Source organism: Mastigoproctus giganteus, chromosome 9 (assembly GCF_048544385.1).
Source record: "Mastigoproctus giganteus isolate SK-2022 chromosome 9, ASM4854438v1, whole genome shotgun sequence".
NCBI lineage: Eukaryota > Metazoa > Arthropoda > Arachnida > Uropygi > Thelyphonidae > Mastigoproctus > Mastigoproctus giganteus.
This window is the reverse complement of record NC_143583.1, coordinates 200,078,937-200,103,448: the sequence shown is the minus strand read 5'-3', so window position 1 is coordinate 200,103,448 and position 24,512 is coordinate 200,078,937. Positions and strand designations below refer to the sequence as shown.

At 37.5% G+C, this 24,512-nt stretch overlaps 1 protein-coding gene across 1 annotated transcript in view; it reads left to right on the top strand.

The window, feature by feature from the left end:
* Positions 1-24,512, top strand: part of LOC150081017 (sodium- and chloride-dependent glycine transporter 1-like) — a 455,858-nt gene that overhangs the window by 192,210 nt on the left and 239,136 nt on the right. Inside the window, exon 10 of the mRNA XM_090380891.1 lies at positions 11,540-11,652. Coding sequence (XP_090237017.1) covers positions 11,540-11,652 — 113 coding nt within the window. The remainder of the gene's footprint in view (positions 1-11,539; positions 11,653-24,512) is intronic.

Genomic DNA, 24,512 nt, shown 5'->3' with positions numbered 1-24,512 from the left:
AAACTTCAAGGGTTGTTAAATATACAAGAACAGTAAATCTTAATTGTTTATACAGTAACGTTAGAAGTGTCGTCAATAAAATGAGCGAATTCGAACTGCTGGTTAAAACAAGTAACGCAGACATAATAGGGCTTACAGAGATGTGGTGCCACCCGGAAATTGGGGATGATGAGTTTCAGTATGGCTTGTATAATGTATTTAGGAAGGATAGGTTAGATAGAAGGGGTGGTGGGGTAATGCTTCTTATCAGAAGCAGCCTGAGTGCGACGATAGCTTTCCCGGATTCAGACATTTCACATGCTAGTATAGAGTCTGTATGGTGTGAGATAGTTGGAAACAAAGGTATAATGCGAGTAGGAGTAATCTACAGACCAGGTGATTGTGAAGATCATGACAAAAGCCTCTACATGCAAATGGAATGGGCAAGCAAGCGTCAATGCCTTATTGTGGGTGATTTCAATTTGCCTCTAATTGATTGGAGTAAATAGGAAGGAAACTCGACATGGGGAACAAAATTTTTAAATCAACTAGATGACTGTTATTTGTATCAACATGTCAGGGAAAGTACTAGAGAAAAGAATATCCTAGACCTCATCATCACACGTGAATCAGATGACATAACAGGGCTGACAGTAGAGGAACCAGTAGCAGGAAGTGATCACGGAGTTCTACAGTGGATGATGATGAGAGAGGTAGCAGAAGTAAAGGGCAAAGGAATGGGTTTTAATTTCAGAAAAGGAAATTACGATGCCTTAAGGTACTACATGGCCTCTATTAACTGGGTAGATATCGCGCAGAGAATGAATACAATTGAACTGTGGTACGCTTTTAAAACATTAATCACAGATGCCTTGAATGCGTATATACCATTAAAAAAATACTCCAAGAGAAGGGTTCCAAGTTGGATGAATAGTGAAGTTGCCCCATTACTTGAGCAGAAAAAGGTGGCATGGAAAGGTTACAGAGCAATAAAAAGTACTGAAGCCTATAACAGCTACAAGGTGATGTGTAATAGAGCCACAGAAAAGGTTCGACAAGCAAAGGCAGTTTATGAGAAATCACTAGCAAACAGAGCAAAGAGGGGGGGATAAAGAATTCTTCACATATATAAATGCCAAGAAGAGCAGGACAAACCAGATCGGACCTTTACGTAAGGGAAAGGGAATAGTAATAAATACACCAGCTGCCTTTGCAGATGAACTCAACAGTTATTTTGCATCAATATTTACAAATGAAAAGCCTTTTGTGGCAATGGGAAATTGTGGGAGCGAAGTTAAAAAATATGTAACTAATGATATTGAAATTTCGCAAGATTATTTAATGAAAAAACTTTCGAGCCTACAGACCAGTAAGGCTCCTGGAGTTGATGGAATATACCCTATAATCTTAAGGGAGGCAGCAAGCGAGTGCATTGAACCATTGAGACTAATTATGCGAGCATCACTAGACTCTGGGGAGATTCCCTTGGATTGGAAAAGTGCCAATGTATGTCCCATACATAAGGGTGGCTCTAAAAGTGAAGTTGGAAATTATCGACCTGTCAGTCTGACTTCAGTATAGGGAAAATCATGGAGGCAATGATCAAGGGTGGAATTCAGGATCATTTGGATCAAATTGAAATTCTCAAGGATACTCAGCATGGTTTTGTAAAGGGAAAATCATGTTTAACAAATCTGGTTCGCTATTTCAAAAGGGTCACTCACGAGCTGGATTTAGGGAATAATTTCGATATTGTTTATTTAGATTTCAGCAAAGCTTTTGACTCAGTCCCACATGAGCGGTTGCTTTATAAGCTGGAACAGGTTGGAATCACTGGGAAAATCCTTAGATGGATAGAAGGATGGCTTCAGGGCAGGAGGCAGAGGGTTGTAAATGGCTATTCCTCAGATTGGGTTGATGTAAGAAGTGGGGTTCCCCAAGGATCAGTATTAGGACCGCTGTTGTTTTTAATTTTCATAAACGACATCGATGAAGGGATAGAGGGCATGATATCTAAATTTGCAGATGATGTTAAAATTGGTAGAGTAGTTAATGATCACTGTCAAGCTGAGCTTCTTCAGAGAGACCTAGATAGACTTCAGGAATGGTCAGAAAAATGGCAGCTGTGCTTTAATCCAACAAAGTGTAAGGTATTACACCTGGGAAACGTAATCCCAAAATAACTTATTCACTTGGTGGAGTTCAACTAAACCCAGTACTGGAGGAAAGGGACTTGGGTGTTACGATACTGTCAGACATGAAATTCTCTGAGCATTGTAAACAGGTTGCAAGGAAGGCCCATGGTGTCCTATCGATGATCTATCGAACTTTTGCAAGTAGAGATAGGGACGTGATAATCCCATTATGTAAGGCTTATGTTAGACCACACTTGGAATACTGTGTTCAAGTATGGAGACCGCACCTAAAGAAAGACATCGAGCTTCTTGAAAGGGTGCAAAGACAGGTAACTCGCCTGGTGAGATCAGCAAAAGGGTGTCCTTATGAAGAAAGACTTCGAATATGTGGGTTGCAGAGTTTGGAAACTAGACACCTTAGAGGAGATTTGATTGAGGTGTTTAAGGCTCTGAGAGGCATCAGTAAAATGAATGAGGACAAAATTTTCAAGATTATAAATGATGCTAGAACTAGGGGACATAAATTCAAGTTACGGGGGGAAATGTTTAGATTGGACTGCAGGAAGTTCTATTTTAGCCAGCGAGTTATAAATTACTGGAATAAGTTGCCTTCATGGGTGGTAGAGGCCGACAGTTTGGGGAAATTCAAAGGTCATCTGGATAGTACGTTCGGGTAAGGGAAGCGCATAGGATGATAGGTTTAATTTCCTTTTTTTTTTTTTTTTTAGTTAATTATTATTATTTAGTTATTTATTTTATTTTATTTTATTTTTTTTTGTTTTTATCATTGTTTTGTTCGGATTTTTTTTTTTTTTTTTTTTGGCTGGTGCAGCATAAGCCATAGGCTTTCTTGCACCATGCAGCCGTTACTAATACTAATGCTAATCTGAGTAAGAGGAAGAATCCCATCAGTACTGAACTTGCTTAATCCATTCAAGACATTAGGCACCTCAGTTAGATTGGCTCGCTGGTGCCTGGTCTCCAGAAGCTGCAATTTAGAGAACTTAAGCCTTTCTTCATAACGGCACCCCTTTGTTCCCTTTACCAGTCTTGTTGCTCTTCTCTGTACTTATTCTAGCAACTCTACATGTTTCCTAAAATGAGGCTTCCAGATCTGTACACAGTACTCAAGGTGTGACCTGACCATTGCCTTATACAGGGGGATAATCACCTCCTTATCCCTGCTCACAAAATTCCTGTATATCACTGACCCCATGACCTACTCTGGCAGCCTGTCTGCACTGCTCAGAAAACTTCATATCTAACTGCACAATTACTCCCAGGTCTCTTTCATTCTTCACTACCCTGAGTGTAACACCACATAGTTGGTACATTTCTCTGGGGTTACTGCTACTCATATGCAGTGTTTTGCATTTGTCAATGTTAAACTTCAGTTGCCACTTCTCAGCCCATCTACCCAACTTTTCCAGATCATGTTGCAGCATAATACTATCATTATTGATATTAACAACCCAGCCAACCTTTGTATCATCTGCAAACTTTGACATTAAGCTTGATATAACTTCATCAATATCATTGATAAATATACAAAACACAATGGGCCCAACACCGAACCCTGAAGGACACCACTAGTAGCATTAGTCTACGTAGAGCAGTGCCCATTGATCACCACTCTGTCTTCTCCCACTCAACCATCATTTCATCCTTTTATTTTAGCAACTTGCCCTTAATGCCATACTGCTCTAATTTGTACAGTAGTCTTCTATGTGCAACAGTATCAAAAGCTTTCCTGAAATCCAAGTATATGATATCAAAATTATTTTTTGCATTCAGTTCCTTTGTGACCACATCATAGTATCCAATCAAATTGATCAGACAAGACTTCCCCTTGACAAACCCATGCTCTTGCTGTGTCTGTATTATTACTGCTGTCTTGTCTAGATGATCCTGCAATGCTTCTTTAACCAGAGACTCCATTATTTTCCCTGAAACAGAAGTCAAACTGGCAGGTCTGTAATTACTCATTTCACCCTTTGGTCCCCCTTTGTGAATTGGAGAGACATTTGCACATCTCCAGTCTGTGGGGACTTCCCCAGAGTCCAAGGATGCTCTCATAATTATAGCCAAGGGTTTGCTTACTTCCTTTGCAGGCTCCTTTAATATAACTGGATAAATCCCATTCAACCTAGGTGCTTTTCTTATGTTTAACTTCAACAATTTCTCCTCCACTTTGCTCTCAGTTATTGTAAAATCATTTAACTCCTGTTAGAGTTTGATAAACATTTGGCCCCTCCTCCTTGAATAATTCCTCATGTGTGAATGTAGATGCAGAATACTCATTTAGTTCGGCAGCTATCTGAGATTGATCATCTACAGTCAAAACCATTAATATCAAGTGAACTGATTTGATTCATCCCCTTCCTTTTAGAGTTTATATAAGTAAAGAAGTCTTTGCTGTTTTTATTTGCATCCTTTGCCAAGGATTTTTCATAACCTGCCTTTAGTTGCCTAACCTCCTTTGTGACTTGATTACAGACCAGCTTGGATCTACCATAGGCTTCTGTGCCGACTGACAATTTATGTGCATCCCATGCATTTTCTACTGTGCTACGAGTGTCATTAGTTCATCTGACATCCATTTGAGCCTGAATCTAGAGCAGTATTTCTTAGTTGGAACAAAATGCCTAGTAGCTTCCAAAAATTACTTCCTTAAATGCTTACCATGTAGAATTTGCTGTTGGTAACATTAGCATTAGTATTAGCATTAGCATTAGTAGAGGCATTTGATGCAAGAAAGCAAGCTTATGCAGCATCAGCCAAAAAAAAAAAAAAAAAACCCACTGCCACTTCACCCCTCTGTTCGTTCAAAATACCTGTCCAGCTGAGCCTTAAACTTATTTCAGCTATCAACCTCCACGACAAGGGATGGAAGTCTGTTCCACCAACCAACCACCCGCTGGCTAAAGGCAAATTTCCACACGTCTATCCTACATCTGTCTTTCCTCAATTTGAATTTATGCCCTCTCAGGTGATTATTCTGAGCTAGAAGAAGAATCCCATCAGCATTGAGCATGCTCAAACCATTCAAGGCTTTATACACCTCTATCAGATCACCTCGCTGGTGCCTAGTCTCCAGACACTGTAATTTGCAAAACTTAAGCCTTTCTTCGTAAGAGCACCCCTTTGTTCCATTCACTAATCTTGTTGCCCTTCTCTGTACTCATTCCAGCAGCTCTACATCCTTCTTGAAATGAGGCCTCCAGACCTGTATACAGTACTCTAGGTGTGGCCCGACCATTGCCTTATACAAGGCAATGGTCAGGCCACACGAGCGAGGGGAATGCCAGAGGTGTATTCAGCTCTAGCAGTAAGCTACAGAATCTTGAAATAACTGGGAGTAAAGTGGAGGAGAAATTGTTGAAGATAAACACAAGAAAGGCACCCGGGATGGATGGGATCTATCCAGTTATATTAAAGGAGGCAGCAAAGGAAGTAAGCAAACCCTTAGCCATAATTATGAGAGTAACATCATCAAGTGGTCCCACTGTACAGAACCTAAAAAAGCTCTAAGACAACCACCTTTATGAAAGCAAAAACCCTTCCCTTTATCCCGATATTAGTTACATCTTTAAGTAAATCCCACATCAGTACACTGTGATCACTGCCTCCTAGTGGTTCCTTTATCTGTAAATCCTTTAATCACTCCTAATAATCAGATTAAGAGTGTTGCTCCCTCATGTTGCCTCTCTAACATGGTGCTGTAGAAAACAATCATCCAAAAAATCCACAAAAGCCTTACTTGTAAAGCCTAGTAGCTTCCAAGATTAATTCTTTGAATGCTTACCATTTTGAATTTGCTGTTGGTAACATCATCAGTTGGCCCCACTGTATAGAATTTAAATACTGTCTCAGACCTCTGTAGTCGCCTTTACGAAAACAAAAACCCTTCCCTTTACCCTTGATGGTAGTTACCTCTTTGAGTAAATCCCACTTCAGCACACTGTGATCACTGCCACCTAGTGTTTCCTTTATCTGCAGATTCTTAATGCATGAAGAATCACTATTGATAATCAGATCAAGAGTATTACTCCCTCTAGTTGCCTCCCGAAAGGCGCCTCCGTAGCCAGGAGCAGCAGTGCGTAGCACACGCTTCTTGATTAGACTGGGGTTTGAGCCTGTGACCACCAAATACGGATGATGCGGAAAGGTCAGGGAATGACCATTTCATATCCCCAGAGCAATATGGCCTTATTTGCTAATGCGCATAAAAACCAAATAAAAAACAAAAAAAAAAAAAACATAACAAACAGCCTCCCGAACATGCTGATGTAGAAAACAATCATCCAATAAATTCACAAAAGCCTTGCTAGTGTGTGAGTGACCAACCCACAAATTTTAGTCAATATCTAGGAAATTAAAATCCCCCATTATAAGACTCTCTTATTTACTGCCCCACTCTATTTCCCTGTACAGTTTTTTATTATACTCATCACAGTCATTAGGCCAATCACACACTCCTACTCTCAATTTTGATTTCGCAATGCTTATGTCACACCAAACTGACCCAACATTGCACTGTCCAGCAATGTCGACTGGCTGTACCTCCTTGGATTTTATGTATTTTTTAACTAATAGCATAACACCTCCTCCCTTCCTATCCTGTCTATCCTTCCTGCACACATTGTACTCCCCGAATTTCATTTCTGCATTCCTTATATTTGTGTGACACCACGTCTGATATATCCAAACAATATCAGCCTTTGATATTTTGACCAACATCTCAAATTCCTCAAATTTATTTACCAAACTCCTGGCATTGGTGTACATGCAAATATTCATGCACCTGTTCCTATTCTTAGCTACCCTAACACAACCCATGTGTTTACATGTACCACAATCCCAGCAGTCTCTGAAATCCCCTGCATCTTGTTTTCCAGGCTGCTGCTCATTCCAATACATCAGTACACTGTGATCACTGCCACCTACTGGTTTCTTTATCTGCATATTCTTAATGCATGAATAATCACTTCTGATAATAAAATCATGAATAATACTCCTTCTGGTTGCCTCTCAAACATGCTGCTTAGAAAACAGTCATACAATGAAACTACAAAAGTCTTGCTGATGTATGAGTGACCATTCCACAAGTACCAATCGATATCTGGAAAGTTAAATTTCCCTGTTAAATCTCCCATTGAAATCCCCCATTATCTCATCAGAGTCATTAGGCCTATAACCAGAAATGTGCTGGTAAATCTTTAACAACCGGCTCTCTAAAAGAAAGCCAATTTTAATTGTTGACACTTGATCCTTGTGGATTATGCCATGTGAGGTGATCGATTATGTGACTTGTCTTTTCCAGACTCCAGTGTGTGTGTTTTCCGCCAGGTGGCTTGAAAAATTTTTTCTCTTAAACACAGTAGTTGTTGCTGTCGGCTTTTGCCAAAGTTGGTAACTTTATTGTTTGTCCAATCCTTAGAAATCTTCATGCCCATCTTATTTTCCACCCCAGTAGTTTCAATTTGTTTTCATAATGCACAGCCATGTCTCTTATTTTATAATTTAGCCAATTATACTTTGCACATGAGTCATTTTTTAATTTGTTGATCAACAGTTCAGCAACCTTGGTCAGACATTTATTTTAGTCATTTCTTGCTGTTGGACATGGATACCATCAAGAACGAAAATAGTCTTTGACACAGTCTCCGTAACTAAGTCTTCACTCACATTCTCACTTGTTTTTGATTTGTTAATTGTGGAAGATGAAAAGAAACTAGCAATTCTTTTCATTTTCACTTTACAGTTCAAGACAGTTTTTTTTTTTTCTGTTTTTTTCTTTTAATATTAATTCACTCACAATCTCGTTACCACTCTGTCATATGGGCAGTTAAATAAAACCATTGCATCTAAGCTGAAAATCCACAAATACAAAGTTATTAATGTTGAACAAACTTTTACATTGTTAGAAAAGTCACTGAAAAACTAGTAGGGAACCAGTACAAGCCCTTAGGAAATAGCATTTCCAAATGGGGACAAGTAAAAACAAAAGGTACATGAGTTTACCGAAATGAGTATTACTTCTTAGATGAACAGAACACCTGCAAAAGTGGGATAAACCCTAATAAAATAAATCTACAATCGGACCTCTATGTAATGAAATCGATTGTTTGCCTGCAAAATTTTTTTAAACAGAAATTTCATTATAAAGAAATATGACCCTTTCCACAATGAAAAGCACTGTAATTCAACGTTCAGAAATATAGTAAAAAATGGTAAATAAATCAGAAATAAGTGAGAATAAATTAATTTTCTACCATTTCAAAACAATTTATTAATACATAACATATTAAGATACGATTTTTTTTCATACGTACATGATGTGGACAGTATTGAGAATTATTGTGAAAAAGAATTAGTTATCTTTTGTTGTACACTGGACTGTAGTGTACATCGATCATTAAAAAAACTATCCACATTTGTTTTAACATACTTTGTATTTTTAGGAACGTTTTCTTCACACTGCAGGCTTCGACGAAATTTCAAAACCTGTCAAAATCTCATGTTTAGAAGGTTTATTACCTTCATTGTCCTCATTTTCCTTCTCTCATCAACATTGTCAGTAGTTCTTAAATTTGAATTTTTTGTTTTTTCTTTTGAAACTGTCCAAAATGTCTTAGTCATACATAAATAGAGATAGGAAAAATTTACGGAAAGTGTGGATAACACACTTCCACAAAACAACAGATGATTATTTGTCAGGGTAAAAGATAATAATTTTCTGCTAATTCCCTGTTAGAGTATTTGGGAATATCCCATCTACCCACTGTTCATCAGCACAACTTCTCGCTATGTGGGACAGGTGACCAGATAAGTTTCATGAGTACCACTAAGTTGTAGAATGGTAATCCCTTCAGCTCTCTTAAGGGTTAATCCATGCTTAGCAGTAGCACTAATTGTGTGAAGGCCAGAATTGTGAAAAGTGCGTACCCTCAATACGCACTCAATACCTCAATACAAATTTCATTATATGAAAATTTTCTTCACTCATCGGAAACTGTTTTAAATGTAATTTTCTTTTTTTTTTATGGAAACCCCAAACATGAGATGTATTAGAATCTATAGTACTTAGTATCATGCATGGGTTGGAGGTTGAGAAGATGAAAGAAGATATTTGTTGACATTAAACTTGAACTTCTGTAGACTGTAATTTTCAGGAAATATGTATGAAGGAAGGTTGTTCCAGAAAAACGGCAGTTGAATGAATAAAGGAGGAAGATGTAAAGTTGGTTCTGAGAGTTTGAAGTTGGACAGTAATTGGATGTTGGCTGGTGGCAGCACGTGTTCAGACCATTTTGAAAGAGAGAGTGGGAATTATAGAAGCAAATTCAGAAGAACAGTGCCCGTGGAAGTATCTGTAGAAAAGGCATGCAGCAGAAACAGTACATCTGAGCACGGAGCAGAGAGACTATTAGAGATGAGTCATTAATTAACCTAACTGCTCTCTTCTGAATGGAATCTAGAAGCCTCTGAGAGGTTTTGGGGGCACTTCCCCAGATGTGGAAACAATATTCCATGGTAGGGCAGATTTGCAATTTGTACAGAGTGAACAGCTGTTTGGAAGAAAAGTAATGCCGAGAGCAAAAGAGAAAACCAAGTTTATTAGATGCAGAGGAAGCAATATTTGTAATGTGCTTGTGCCAAGACAGATTAGAAGTCAGGATAATCCCCAAAAGAGATATATCATCTTGCCTAGAAATCGGAGTGTTACCAAAGGTAAGCAGAAGAATCCTCTTTGCGAGATATAAGACAGGACTGAGTTTTAGAAGGATTGAATTCAACTAAGTTATCTTTGCCCCACTGGAGAATTACTTGGAGACTGGCATTTAAGGAATTGGTAGTGGATATTCGAGAAGTTGAAAATGATTGAGCAGGGCAAGGTTTCTCAAACTAAAAAGTAGAATGCAGTGTGCTGTCTTCAGCAAAACTATGGATAGGATTTCTGGTAAATGAAAGAAGGTCATTAATATGCAAAAGGAAAAGAGTGGGGAAAGGAACTGAACCTTGGGTGACACCAGCATTAGTGGAGAAGTTAGAAGACAGAGAGCCATCTACCTTCATCCTAAGTGAGCAGTCAAAAAGAAAACTGGATACACAATTACAGAAAACAATTGCCAAACCATAAGATGGAAGATTATTTAGATGACCATTATGCCAAACAATCAAAAGCTTTTGAAATGTCAAGAGCAACTGCTTGTGCTTCACCGAACTTATTTCTGAGTTCGCCTTTATTTCTGAGCACAACTGTAAAAAATCTATTTTTTTATATTAAAAACATATAATTTCAATTAATTTTTGAAAATAAAATTCCCTTTTAGACCTGTCAGTAAGCAAAATGCAAATCAAAAACCCATGTGTGCTCAACATGCAGTTGGGTGCCAGCTTGTGAATAAAACAAAGCCACTGAAAGAAACATAAAGTATGTGCAATTTTATTCCAGATGATGCTTCAATGTCACAAGGCCAGAGAGTTTTACTAATTGGAAAAAAAGCCAGTTCACTGTCAATAATTGGGCATAATCTGGTTCCTGCATTTTTCTTGTTTGCATAATAATTAACAAATATTTCTTAGATTTTCAAAGAAGAAAGAAAGAAAGCACATTTAACAACAGCTGTTATGAGTTTTCAGTTGTGTGGACAGAGTAGATTAAGAGCGTGAATGATTAAGAGAGTAGAATGATGAAAAATCCCACAATGCAAGGATTTTAGAACAAAAAAAAAAAGTGAATATCTTCAAAATCTGATTTATTACATTTCACAGTGACAGTGAATAATTTTCTGTTTGCATCATGTAATGCCTTTGTTGCAGGCCCAAGTTTAAATCCTAACCAGATAGGAGGAATTTTTATGGACTGTTTTCACACCATATCTGAGTTAGTTATGTTTGTGTGAGGGTTAAATGGTTGTTTGTCTTAGAAACTCAGGATTTTTGTCCTGCAAAAATAGACAGACCACAGACTGCACAAAATCTGTAGCCACCATATAGTGATGCCCATGATCTTAGTGCCTTGGTGAGAATACCAAACCACAGTGTTGTTACATCATGCATTCAAATCTTGTTATTGTTAATTGCAGAAACATTCTGGAACACTCTTCTGGTATGTTCTGATTGAACTTGTAAACTGTATTAAAAGTTTTCCAGATTCTGGTTTCTAAAAGTTGGTCAGGTATATAAGTGTAATAGTCAGATCAGTTCATTATTATGCTATTTGACCATCAAGCTCTGATTACTGATTTAAACTTCGGCTTATCCCACCTCCTCCTTTGTATTTTTTTAAGGTAAGGAGTTAAACAATAATAACAATTTATTTTTTTAGTTATAATGTAGGGTTTCAGAGCCTTAAGAGTTCATTCATAATGACTGTTGTAATGACCTATTTATTTTTTTATTTTTTTTTATTTTTTCAGGACAAGGCTTAGCCTTTGTTGTTTATCCTGAAGCATTGTCATCTCTAGTTGTTCCACAGTTGTGGTCTGTTTTGTTCTTCATCATGTTAATTTTGTTAGCAGTGGACAGCCAAGTAAGCAAACATAAATCTCTGTAGTCATATATTACAATAAATCTAATACAGTACCCAACCCATTATCTAAGAAACTTGGGGCCACAGGCTTTCTGGATTTTGGGCCCTTAGCAAGAAAAATTAGAACATATGTGAAATAAGTAATTAAAATCATATAATAAGATTTGTTTTATCTGAAAAAATTAGTAAATACAAATTTTAATACCACTATAATCAGATCTTGTCTCAACCAACTAAACAGCAGAATATCAAAATTGAAATAGTTTTTATAGTGTGAACTAGAGCTGTAATGCTCAATATGTTCTATGTTGATATCAATATTTGTAAAATAATAAGAGAAGTTTACCTCAATATAGTACGTAGAACACTTCCATATGATAATCTCCAGAAATTAAAACGAAAAAATCAAAAAACATACGGTAGAAAAGCGTTGTCAGCTTCAGGAAGGAAAATCGTTTTGCAGTTTTTTTCATTAAATTCTTTTAATTAATTTTCTTATTTTTAATTGCATTAAATTGATTTTTAATAGTGTTAAATTGAGTTTTATTGTGTTAAGTTGATTTTAAATTATTTGTTACTCTAATGTAAGTTTTTCGATTTTTTTAGTTTTAATTTCTGGAGAGTATCATGCAGAAGTGTTCTACTTACTATATTGAGGTAAACTTCTCTTATTATTTTACAAATGAAATAGTTTATTTACAAAATCAACTATTTCAATTAAACACACAAAATCTTAAAAATTAAGTGTAGATATGTGTTAAAAAGTTATATAATAAAATATACTAGAACCTTGGTGGGGATTTGAAATCTTGCCTATCAAATATCACATATTTGAGAGAACAAAATTTCAAACCCCTGCATTCAGTATATAAATATTAATATGTTCAGTGCAACCATGATATAACACAGGTTGGGTGTCAGAGATAGTTTTAACACTCACGTTATAGCCAAAAATAAAATTTACTCAGATTTTTTTCAAAATTTTAATATGAATAATGAATATTTGCATATTCATTATTCATATTGTACATTCATTATTCATGACCAAAAGACGTGAAATATTAAACAAGCATTTTTATTGTAAGCAAATTTCATTTTGATGTGATGTGTGTGTGTGTGTGTGTGTGTCTGTCTGTGTTTTTCAAATATGTAAACTCTTACATATTTGAAAAGATTTTCAAGATGCTCCCCCCCCCCACTCACTCTATATAGGATTGCTAAGTGGAAGCAATGAGCTTATACATCATTTTATTGCCAGCAAATATGTATAAACTAACTGCATTAGTTATGGAAAGAATACGTTTGTATTTATCTCTTATTTTCACCACTGAAAGCATAAATTTCATTTATTCACTTTCATGAAACAACGATAAATTTAATAATATCTTTAGTTGTGGCATGGATCAGCTTTTGTTGTCATGCCTGCAGTTCTCACATCCACAGTAGCTTGTCAACTGCCAACGTACTAGGGGAATCTCACAGAAAAACAAAGGGAGCCATTTGTTTGTTGTTGTTTGTTATTTGGTTTTTAGGAGCATTAGCAACTAAGGCCATATTGCTCCTGGATATGCGGTGGTCATTCCCTGACCTTTCCGCATCCTCCGTATTTGGTGGTGACGGGCTCGAACCCCGGTCTAATCAAGAAGCGTGTGCTACGCACTGCTGCTCCTTCCCACCTGGCTACGGAGACGCCTGGGAGCCATTTGAAATGAAATATCCATTGGTATGTGTTGGCACAGTTGTTCCAGGCTCTCCTTTCGTAAAGGTGGTGGAGGAGGATGTTGTTGTTATTGGAGGTTTTATGGCAAAGTGGTAGCTAAAGACCATTAAGCATAGGGTTACCATCCATCCTCTTTTAACCGGATTTTTTTGTCTAAAATTTTTGTCCGGGTGGATTTTTATAAATTTGTCTAAATGTCTGGATTTTTTTATTATACGCCATTTTTTTATGCAAGCTCGACGAAAACTACCGAGTTACGTTTTACAGAATCTTTTTCTGAATAGGAGATGATTCTTCAATTCGAATTTCCGTGTTGACAATTAGGTGGAAGACCCCGACGACACTCAGTTTAGTGCATTGAGATTGTTACCAACCCATGCTTGCTTCAGAATTTACGCACATATAAATTTTATATAGTCTAGCAATACAATATTTTGGTTCAGAGAGTAGATAACGCATGAAGATCAGATGGTGTGCTAGAAAAAGATATATAAATTACAGGAATTCCAGCATGTCAAATAAATATTGACAGTTAGAGGGACTGTTTTTCTCTAGAAATTGATTACAGCATATGAAAACGTGGATTTGAGCTGTGTGTGCACACCAAATTGATCGAAAGTTGCGTACTGTCGACTAAATTTGGTATACTTATCAATGATCCAATCAAGAGGCAGATACTAGTTTATTTAATACCAAAGTTTACTTTTTTTTTTAAAATACTGTTTTTCACTTTAATATTTATTATCCATCTTTATACCTGTAGGTACTTTTCTGCAATTAGGTTAGTTTAGTTGCGAATGTAAAACATAACCTAACCTTAATAAAATTTATGCTTCACTACTTACAATAAAAAATATTTATTATTATTTCAATTATAAAAATTAATATTTATAAAGACTATACTTCCCCTAAAATGCCTAAAAGGAAGTGCATGTTTACAGAAGAGATGAAAAACAAATTTCCATGTTTTGTATCTGGCTGAGAGGAATGGGAAGCTGAATGTAAAGTTTGCAGAATGGGGACATATGTTTCAGTAGCCAATAAAGGGGTTGGTGATTTGAAGCATTACATTGAAACTGAGAAGCACAAGAAAGCAGTTCAAGGTGAGACGTCTTCGGGAAAGGTTACAGATTTTTTTGTCAAAGCTGTCAGAAATAAAATATGATCTGGCTGCTGCAGAGGGTACCTTTGCTATTCACACTGTTAAACATCATAGCAGTTACAAATCAATGGATTGCACAAGTGTCATGTTAAAAAAATGTATTTTTTGATTCTGAGATAGCAAAAAGATTTTCCTGCGCTAGAACCAAGACAGAAGCCATTGTAAACTTTGTACTTACAAATCATTCTCTTAATGTTACTGTAAAAACTTTAAAATAAAATAAAATTGCATACTGTGGGGTCTCAACTGATGGAAGTAATCATGGTTCTGAAAAAATCTTCCCATTAATTATTCAGTATTTTGATGTAAATGAAGGAGGGTTACAAACAAAATTAATTGAATTACAGAAGATGCCTAACGAGACTGCAGATACCATTTCTACATATGTTAAAGAAACTCTTGAAAAAAATCGTTTATGTGAAAAATGTATTGCATTCACTGGGGACAGTTACAATACAATGTTTGGAGGACTGAGATGAAATGAAGAAGGGAATAATGTCTTTGCAAAATTAAAGAAATTGTTGCATAACAAGACTTTGATTGGGGTGGACAACTGTTCAAAATATGTGCCCTGCACATATTTTGAACAGTTGTCTTCAGAATGCCGCAGAACTTTGGGAAGTTGATGTAGATTAAAATTTACCAGTATTTTCATAATTATACAGTCCGGACTGAAGAGCTTAAGGAATACTTTGAGTTTGTTGAGATTGAATATAGACAGCTCCTTTCTCACAGTAAGATGAGATGGCTTTCATTATTTCCAAGCATCACAAGGCTCATAGATATGTTTCCAGCTTTACAGGCTTATTTTCTGTCCCAAGAAAAACTTCCCATTGTGATTAAAAGGTTCTTTGAAAATGGATTTAGTGAGATTCATCTTTGGTTCATGCAATCACTTATGAGTGTATTCCATACACACATACAACGAATTTAAAGGCAAAGTAACTCAGCTGCAGAAGTGCTAGATGTCTTAGTCTCAGTGAAAGAAATTATCTCGAAATGGATGGATCACAACTTCATGCCATTAAGAGTAAAGGAAATGCTATACAAAAAACATGATGAAGGATTTGTACTTGAATGTGAAAAATTTTCTAGTGATACAAAAAATCTGTATAGAAATTGCATGGAATATTTAGATAAGTGGCTTCACCATATGGAATCCATTTCCTATTTTATTCGGATGAAAATGGATGCAGTACCAAACTGGAACAATGTAGAATGTTCCATTTCCTACTTGATTTACAGAGAGGTAACAATTGATGACGTTAAGTGTTTTGATCAATTTAACAATTTGAAGAAATTTTTTGAGAGTCAAATGAATAATAAAGACTTTAAAAACTTGCTTATACATGAAAAGTGGACCAAATATTTTAGTAATTCAAAAAATATTGAATTCCATTCAGAATTGTTGAAAATTGCCCAGGTTACATTGCAATTCCTCCTTACAAAGATGCGAAGTAGCCATGACCTTATACTAAGGGATAATCACCTCCTTATCCCTGCTAGCAAAGTTTCTGTATATCATTGACAGTCTTTTATGTGAAACATTATCAAAAGCCTTCCTGAAATCCAAGTATATGATGTCAAAATTATTTTTTGCATCCAGTCATCCATCTTGATCACTGCATCAATCATGGTAACTTATCAGATTGGTTAAACAAGTAAAAAAACAAGTAAATTGCAGCCATTATCAACCCACTGCAGGATGGAAGCCTCCTCAACAATTCATGCTGAGGGAAATGGACCATAATCTGCCACGCTGGTCCAGTGCGGGTTGGCAGATCAATCGTATTCAGCAGTCAGGGGTTTGAACCCCGGTCTACTCAAAGAGCGTGTGCTACTGCACTCCCGCTCCTGACCATTCGGCTACAGAAAACCCAACAACAAGACTGCCCCTTAATAAACCCATGCTGTGATTTTATTATTTTTTTTTTATGTAAACCCCAAACACGAGAGGTATTAGAACCTATAGTACTTAGTACCGTGCTTGGGTTGGAGGTTGAGAAGACAAAAGAAGATATTTGTTGACATTGGACTTGAACTTCTATAGATTGTAATTTTCAGGAAATGCATATGAAGGAAGGTTGTTCCAGAAAACGGCAGTTGAATGAATAAACGAGGAAGATGAAAAGTTGATTCTCTGAGTTTTAAGTTGGACAATAAATGGATGTTGGCTATTGGCTGCACATGTTCGGACTGTTTTGAAAGAGATAGCGGGAATTATAGAAGCAAATTCAGAAGAACAGTGCCCATGGAAGTATCTGTAGAAGAGGCATGCAGCAGAAACAGTACATCTATGAGACAGCGAGTGGAGAGAGACTGTTAAAGAGGAGTCATTAATTAACCTAACTGCCCTCTTCTGAATGGAATCAAGAAACCTGAGAGAGGTTTTGGGGGCACCACCCCAGATATGGGAACAATATTCCATGGTAGGGCAGATTTGCGATTTATACAGAGTGAGCAGCTGTTTGGAAGAAAAGTAACGCTGAGAGCGAAAAAGAAAAACCAAGTTTTTTCGATGCAGAGGAAACAATATTTGTAATGTGCTTGTGCCAAGACAGATTAGAAGTCAGGGTAATCCCCAAAAGAGATATATCATTTTGCCTAGAAATCGGAGTGTCACCAAAGATAAGCATAGGAGCAGAAGAATCCTTTTTGCGATATATAAGACAAGACTGAGTTTTAGAAGGGTTGAAATCAACTAAGTTGTCTTTGCCCCAATGGAGGGGCCCCAACCTGAAAATTGGCATTTAAGAAATTGGTAGCAGATTTTCGAGAAGTTAAAGCTGATTGAGCAGGGCAAGGTTTCTCAAAATGGAAAGTGGAATACAATGTGCTATCATCGGCAAAACTATGGATAGGATTTCCAGTCAATAGAAGGTTATTAATATACAAGAGGAAAAGAGTGGGGGAAAGAACTGAACCTTGGGGGAAAGAACTGAACCTTGGGGGACATCGGCATTAGTGGAGAAACTAGAAGACAGAGAGCCATCTACCAAAACCTTCAGTGAGCGATCAGAGAGAAAACTGAATAACCACTTACTAAAAACAGATGGTAAACCATAAGATGGAAGCTTGTTTAGAAGACCTTTATGCGAAACACGATCGAAAGCCTTTGAGATGTCAAGAGCAACTACTTGTGTTCCACCAAACTTTTCAATTGAATTAGTCCATAAATGGGTAACATAAGCCAGAATATCACCAGTGGATTGATACTGGCAGAATCCATACTGGCGATCGTTGATCAGACAGAAGGTAGTTTAAGAGTTGGCGATTAATTGATTTCTCCATTACTTTAGAAAGAGTAGAAGTAATTGCAATGGGACGATAATTGGATGGGAGGGATTTGTCACCCTTTTTAGGAACTGGCTGGATATGAGCAAATTTCCAAGCAGAAGGAAAAACACCTTTGGAATAAGAAAGTGAAAAAAGGCAGCAAAGAATAGGAGTAAGTTCAGGAGCACAGGTTTTGAGAACAAGTGGAGAAATACCATCAGGACCTGGAGCTTTCTCAGCATCAAGATTCGTAAAAATCCTTCTGACATCCTTTTGACAGAAGACCACAGGAGGCATTGAATGGAGTGTGTTGGGAATGAATGGGGGAAGGTGTTTTACCAAGATCATTAATACATGAGTTGGAACGAAAATGGGATGCTAGCAGGTCAGCTTTATCCTTGACTGAAGTGACAACAGAAGCATCTGGTTTGGACAGAGGTGGGAGCAGAGATGGGCAAAAGTTGCGGCCAATAGCTTTGGCAAGAGACCAGAATGCTCGGCTACCGAGCATTCTGGTCTCTTGGGGCAAGAATTAGGGCAAAAAGCAAGTTTTCTACTCTTAGCCTGTTCAAACTCTAGTTTTACTGATTAATAACTGCTTTACAATTGTTCCGAGCTTTGGTGTAGGCAGAAAATGAAACCGAAGAATTAGAAACAAGCCAATTACGATATGCAACATTCTTCTCTTGAACAGCCTTAGCACATTTATTGGAAAACCAAGGTTAGATAAGGGACGAGATTTTAAAGAGTAGTGTGGGATAAAGGATTTGATTCCTGCAAGAATAATTTCACTGACACGATCTGAGCAAACGTTGACATTAGAAATTTTGAAACAGTAATCCAACCAAGGAAAAGAAGAAAAGAAATCTTGCAGATCATCTCCATTTTGCATTCTTGTAATGCCAAACAACGTGAGGTTGGGAATAGCCATGAGATAAAGGCTCCATTGGAGAAGAGATAATCACCAAGTTGTGATCTGAAGTGCCTAATGGACCTCTCACTTCGACCGTGTACTTAGAAGGGTTGTTTGTGAGAGAAAGATCAAGCATGTTGGCTGTATGATTAGGATTGTCTGGTATTCTTGTAGGTAAATGAAAAATATGTGTAAGGTCATTAGTAATTTCAAAAGCCTCAGCATCTCAACCAACTGGGTCGGTGTGACTAGAAAACGTAAGCCAGTTGGAGTTGTGAACATTAAAATCACCAAGGAAAATTACCTCACTGTTACCTCAAGTTGCAAAGAGAGGAAGTCAAAGAGCTCCAAGTGATTAGTGGCGCCTCCGGAAGAAGCATGTGCTACACACCGCTGCTCCTTGATTAAACCGGGGTTCGAGCCCGTCACCACCAAATACGGAGGATGTGGAAAGGTCAGGGAATGACCACCGCATATCCCCGGAGCAATATGGCCTTAGTTGCTAATGCTCCTAAAAACCAAAACAACAAAAACATCCAAGTGATTAGTGAAGTTGGGAGAATGGTAGAGACAGCAGATGAATTTGACAGAATGAGGTAGAGAGATTTTAAGCCAGAGAAGATCGAAGTGAGGAGATTCCAAATTGCTAAGTCTCTGACAGGGAATATCAGAACGGACATATGCACAAGTACCACCTTTGAGGCAAAAGGAATCATACAGCGAATAGTTTGGGCATCTGAGATGAGCAGTAGTTGAATCAACTGATAACTGAGATTCTGTCAGAAAAAGTACATGGGGCTTGGCAGACTGCAAGTGGAAATGGACATCATTGAAATTAGAATTGAGACCACGTATATTTGTGAAATGAATTAGGAGGTGTTTGGGAGGTTTAGATATTTTCGCAGATAAGCTGGCTCTATTAGTTTGACAATTCATGGTGTATTCAGTAGTAAGAAAAAGTGGGTGGGACATGCTGTATGAAGTAATGAAATTTTTGGATATGGTATACACATGGTAAGAATATATACAGACGCTTGACATAACATGGCCTCGACAATGCCCCCCCCCACATACACACTATTCAGACTCCCTCCAGTCACTATCTGCCAGAGTAGAGGCAGCAAGATTATACACTAGCTGATCCGGAAGCCTCCTAGAGAGTTACCAATAGGTTCGGTCCTGTGTACTAACTAGCAGCTGGCCTGAGAATACCGTTTTAGAGCTGTACCCTCGAAACGTAAGGAATATTGGATCTCTCCACGATGTTCATCATAACCTCAAAAGTCATCAATCATACTGCATGATGGAAGAGATGGGGAAGGGTTGACCGGAACTTAGCTCTAGAGACTAAACATGGGTTCCACCACTTCAAGCCTCTAATAAGCAAAGTGGTGGTATTGCACCGGTTGATGAGAGTCATCTACATTGATTGCAGTATAATTGCAAGCCTTTTCAGATGCATTACTTCTTTAACTAGTGATTCCATTATTTTGCTGGAACAGACGTTACACTTCCCTTTTGATCCCCCTTTTTGAACTGAGTGTACATCTCCAGTCCATATGGACTTTCCCTGAATCCAAGGATGTTCTCATAATTGTGGCTAAGTGTTTGCTTACCTCTTTTACTGCTTACCATAATATAATTGGATAGATTTCATTCACTCCAGTTGCCTTTTTTATGCCTATCTTCAACAATTTCTCCTTCACTTTCCTTTCTAGTTATCATAAAGTCATTTAGCTCTTCTTTAGAGTTTGATAAACTTCTGGCATCCCTGTCCCTTAAGAATTCCTTATGTGTGAAATGTAGATGCAAAATGCCTATTCACTCTTTCTGCAACCTGAGCAGTGTCATCAACAGTTAACCCATAGACATCAAGTGGTCCAGTGTGATTCAACCCCTTCCTTCTACTGTTAATATAATCATTGAAGTGTTTGCCACTTTTCTTTGCATTCTTTGCCAGAGAATTCTCATAATCTGCCTTATCTCATCCAGTCACCTTTGTGACTTGATTACTGACTAATTTTTATCAGCCATAGGTTTCTATATCACCTGATGATTTATATGCATCCTGTGCACTTTTCTTTCCTGCCACATGTCTCAATAGTTCATTTGACATCCATTTAGGTCTAAGCCTTGAACAGTATTTCTTTGTTGGTATGAAAGGCCTAGTAGCTTCTTTGATTACTTCTCCTCGGTTGGTCTCACTACACACAATTTTAAAACTGTCTGAGACCTATGTATTCACCCTTACTAAATGCCTTTCCCTTTACTCTTGACAGTAGGTATGTCTTTAATTAAATTCCACATTTGTACACTGTGATTGCTATCATCCATTGGATCTTTTAACTGCAGATTCTTATTCCATGAAGAATCACTGCTGATAATCAGATCAATAGTATTGCTTCCTCTTGTTGCCTCTGTACATGTAGAAACAGTCATCCAAGAAATTCAAAAAAGTCTTGCTAGTGTGTGAGTGACCAACTCACAAATTCCAGCCAACATCTGGAAAGTTAAAATCACTCATCATGAGACATTCTGATTTGCCGGCCCACTGTTTTTTCCCTGTATATCTGTTTGGTGTACTCACCACAGTCGGTACACCAATAACACACTATTACAGTAAACCCCCGCTATTCGCGGTATCTGTATTCGCGGTCGCTGATTTAAACCTAAAAAAATGTGAATTTTAAAGCGCCGGAACATTTTCCGCCATGAAAAAAACATGGGTGTGGCTAAAATCATTTTGCCCAGTCCACAGAGTAGTACAGTCAGTCGTCTTATAACACGTGTTTACACTACACTAATTCAATCTTACACAATTTAGGGGAACGATATTGTATATAACACGAACTGAATTCGCATATGCACGATTCGCCTTTGTGTTTACAAGAAATGGCAGTCGAACGCGGAATCACCCCAACTGAACGCAACACGATAGAAATGAAGAGAAGATTCTGAAAATGTATTTATTTTTTTATAGCAGTGAAGGGGAAACACATTTCACCATAATAACTTAAAAACCAACACAATTACAGCTATCGGTATTATCGCAAATGCAGTTAGATAGAGTTCACTACCAGTTTATAACAGATTCCACTAGCAGGAACGCAACTGGAAATTGTTTTTATTGTTTTATGGTAGTAACCCCCAGAAATGTAAAATGTGAGCTAGTGAGGTGTTAATAGAGTTGTCTCTGCCTTTATGGTGTTGTTTATTCGTTTTGCTACACGCTCACAGCTTTATGTGTATCAAGTGTGCCTCCTCATTTTGTAATTGTGCTTTATTCTCTAAAAATGAGTAAAAATAACTTAAAAGGTGTAAAAAGGAAGTGTCCTGCGCTCAATGGGTGGGGGGTGACAAAATCGCGAGCGCGGATGTTTCAAGCTAATCCTTGTTCAGTATGTGTAATGCGCTTGTCATAGAAGGTTTCATCTCTTGCTTTTAATTGATACGTTTACAAAAGTGAAAAATCTACCATTTTGCAGTGTGTTGATGTAAACAGACTTTTTCGAGCGTGTTAAAGTTAAAAGAAAGTGATTTTATTGTGGACAAGTTCTTTTCTAATCCTACAAAAATATGGCCGCGAATAAAAAGGGAACTGTGAAAAGATCAAAGAAGGTGATGACATTAGCGAGTAAAATTGAATTGTTAGACAAAATTTCTAATGGTGAAAGTGTCTCCTCAGTGGCAAAACATTATAAAATCAATGAGTCAACGGTACGATCAATCAAGAAATCGGAAGAAAAAATCCGCCGTAGTGTCCGTGAAAACGCGCTAATTGCATCAAAAATTTGCTCTATAACTCGTGATGTGAAATTAGAAAATATGGAAAAGGCTTTAAATCTGTGGATAGAAGACCGAACTCAAAATAAAATTCCGTTAAGTTCACTTATCATTCGTGAAAAGGCAAAACACCTTTATCAACACTACACTTTAGTGAAACTGGTGATAGCACTCGCGGGATAAGTTTTTTAGCCAGCAAAGGCTGGTTTGAAAGATTTAAAAATCGATATGGTTATTTTTCGCCCAGCAACCCATGTTCTTGATATGTTTTTGAAAGGTTTCTTTAAAATGTCTAATAAATATGTACAGTATTACATTTAATAAATTGTTTCTTATTTTCATTTCGATGCCTTATGCTTTTTTTTTTTTATGTACTTACTCTCTACGTTTGTCTATGTACATAGTCATATTATGTAGGTAAATACACATAATACGTACAGACAAAATTTTAGACTAATTTTTGTTATATATTTCATACTTTGGAACGGAACCCTTTTATTACCATGGGCGCCATAACTCAGTATTCGCGTTTTCAGTATTCGCGGAATTTCTCAGGAACGTAACCCCCGCGAATAGCGGGGGTTTACTGTACTCCCAATTTTGTTTTCTCAGTGATTATACTGCACCAAACTGACTCAACATTGCACTCGCCATTGCACTGGACTGTTTTATATTTAATATGCTTCTTAACTAAGAGCATAACCCCTCCATCTCTCCTGTCCTTCTTGTATACATTGTACTTACCATATTCAAATTCAGTATCACTTATGTCTGAGTGACACCAGTTTCTGTTATTCCTACAATGTCTGCATTTGATGACTCAATCAGTACTTAAAATTCATCAAATTTATTTACAGTGCTCCTAGCATTAGTGTACATGCACGTGTTCTTACTCTTAGTTACCCTAACACAGCCCATGTATTTATTTGTTCCATGATGACCCACAGCAGGGCCTGAATTCCCAGACACCTTGCTTTCCAGTCTTCTGCATCTACCAATGGTGGTAGCACTGCATGAATCACTTTTGGCTGTGCTTGCAGCTCTAGTTAAGCTATTAGTGTGTGTATTTCCCGAAGCTAGCAGTTTTCCGACTGCTCGCAGGGGGGGGATGCACAAACTAGTCACTGCTTTGATAGCATCAGCAAATATTCTTGCACACTTTCTATTCAAGTATATCACATTCCTGTAAAAAAAAGTCCCTCCTGTTAACAAACACAGATCACGCTAAGAAAAATTCTATCCCATGAACCTTGCAAAATCTCTCCAAGGCTGAATTGATTGATGAAGTTCTCAACATATACTCCCTCCTATAACATCTGGGCAGAATTTCAGCCACTCAAAACATAATACTAACTCACAACTTTTTCCCAACATTTCCCTGTACTTAGCATTAGCATTAGCATTAGTAGAGGCATTTGATGCAAGAAAGCAAGCTTATGCAGCATCAGCCAAAAAAAAAAAAAAAACCACTTCCACTTCACCCCTCTGTTCGTTCAAAATACCTGTCCAGCTGAGCCTTAAACTTATTTAGGCTATCAACCTCCACCACAAGGGATGGAAGTCTGTTCCACCAACCAACCACGCGCTGGCTAAAGGCAAATTTCCGCACGTCTATCCTACATCTGTCTTTCCTCAATGATAAATTTTATTTTCGCTTTACCGAGGCTCGAACCCATGTCGTTGCTACTGGTGGTCCGGTGCTTATCCCCACGGCTACCCTTTCAGTTAAGTTAAGTAAGTCCTCAGCTCTCCTTCACTTTATATCATTACTGCTATGCATATGCAGTCCTTACATTTGTCATTGTTAAACTTCAATTGTCACTTCTCAGTCCATCTGCCTAGACCTTTTTCTAGACCTTGGGAGTAGCCTACCCTGATAAATGCCATGAACCACCCAGCCAACCTATACAAATATATCATCTACAAAGTTAGACATTAAGCCTGATCTGCCTTCAGCAATATCATTAAAAAATATATTGGAAAGAAGTGGGATCAGCATTGAACCT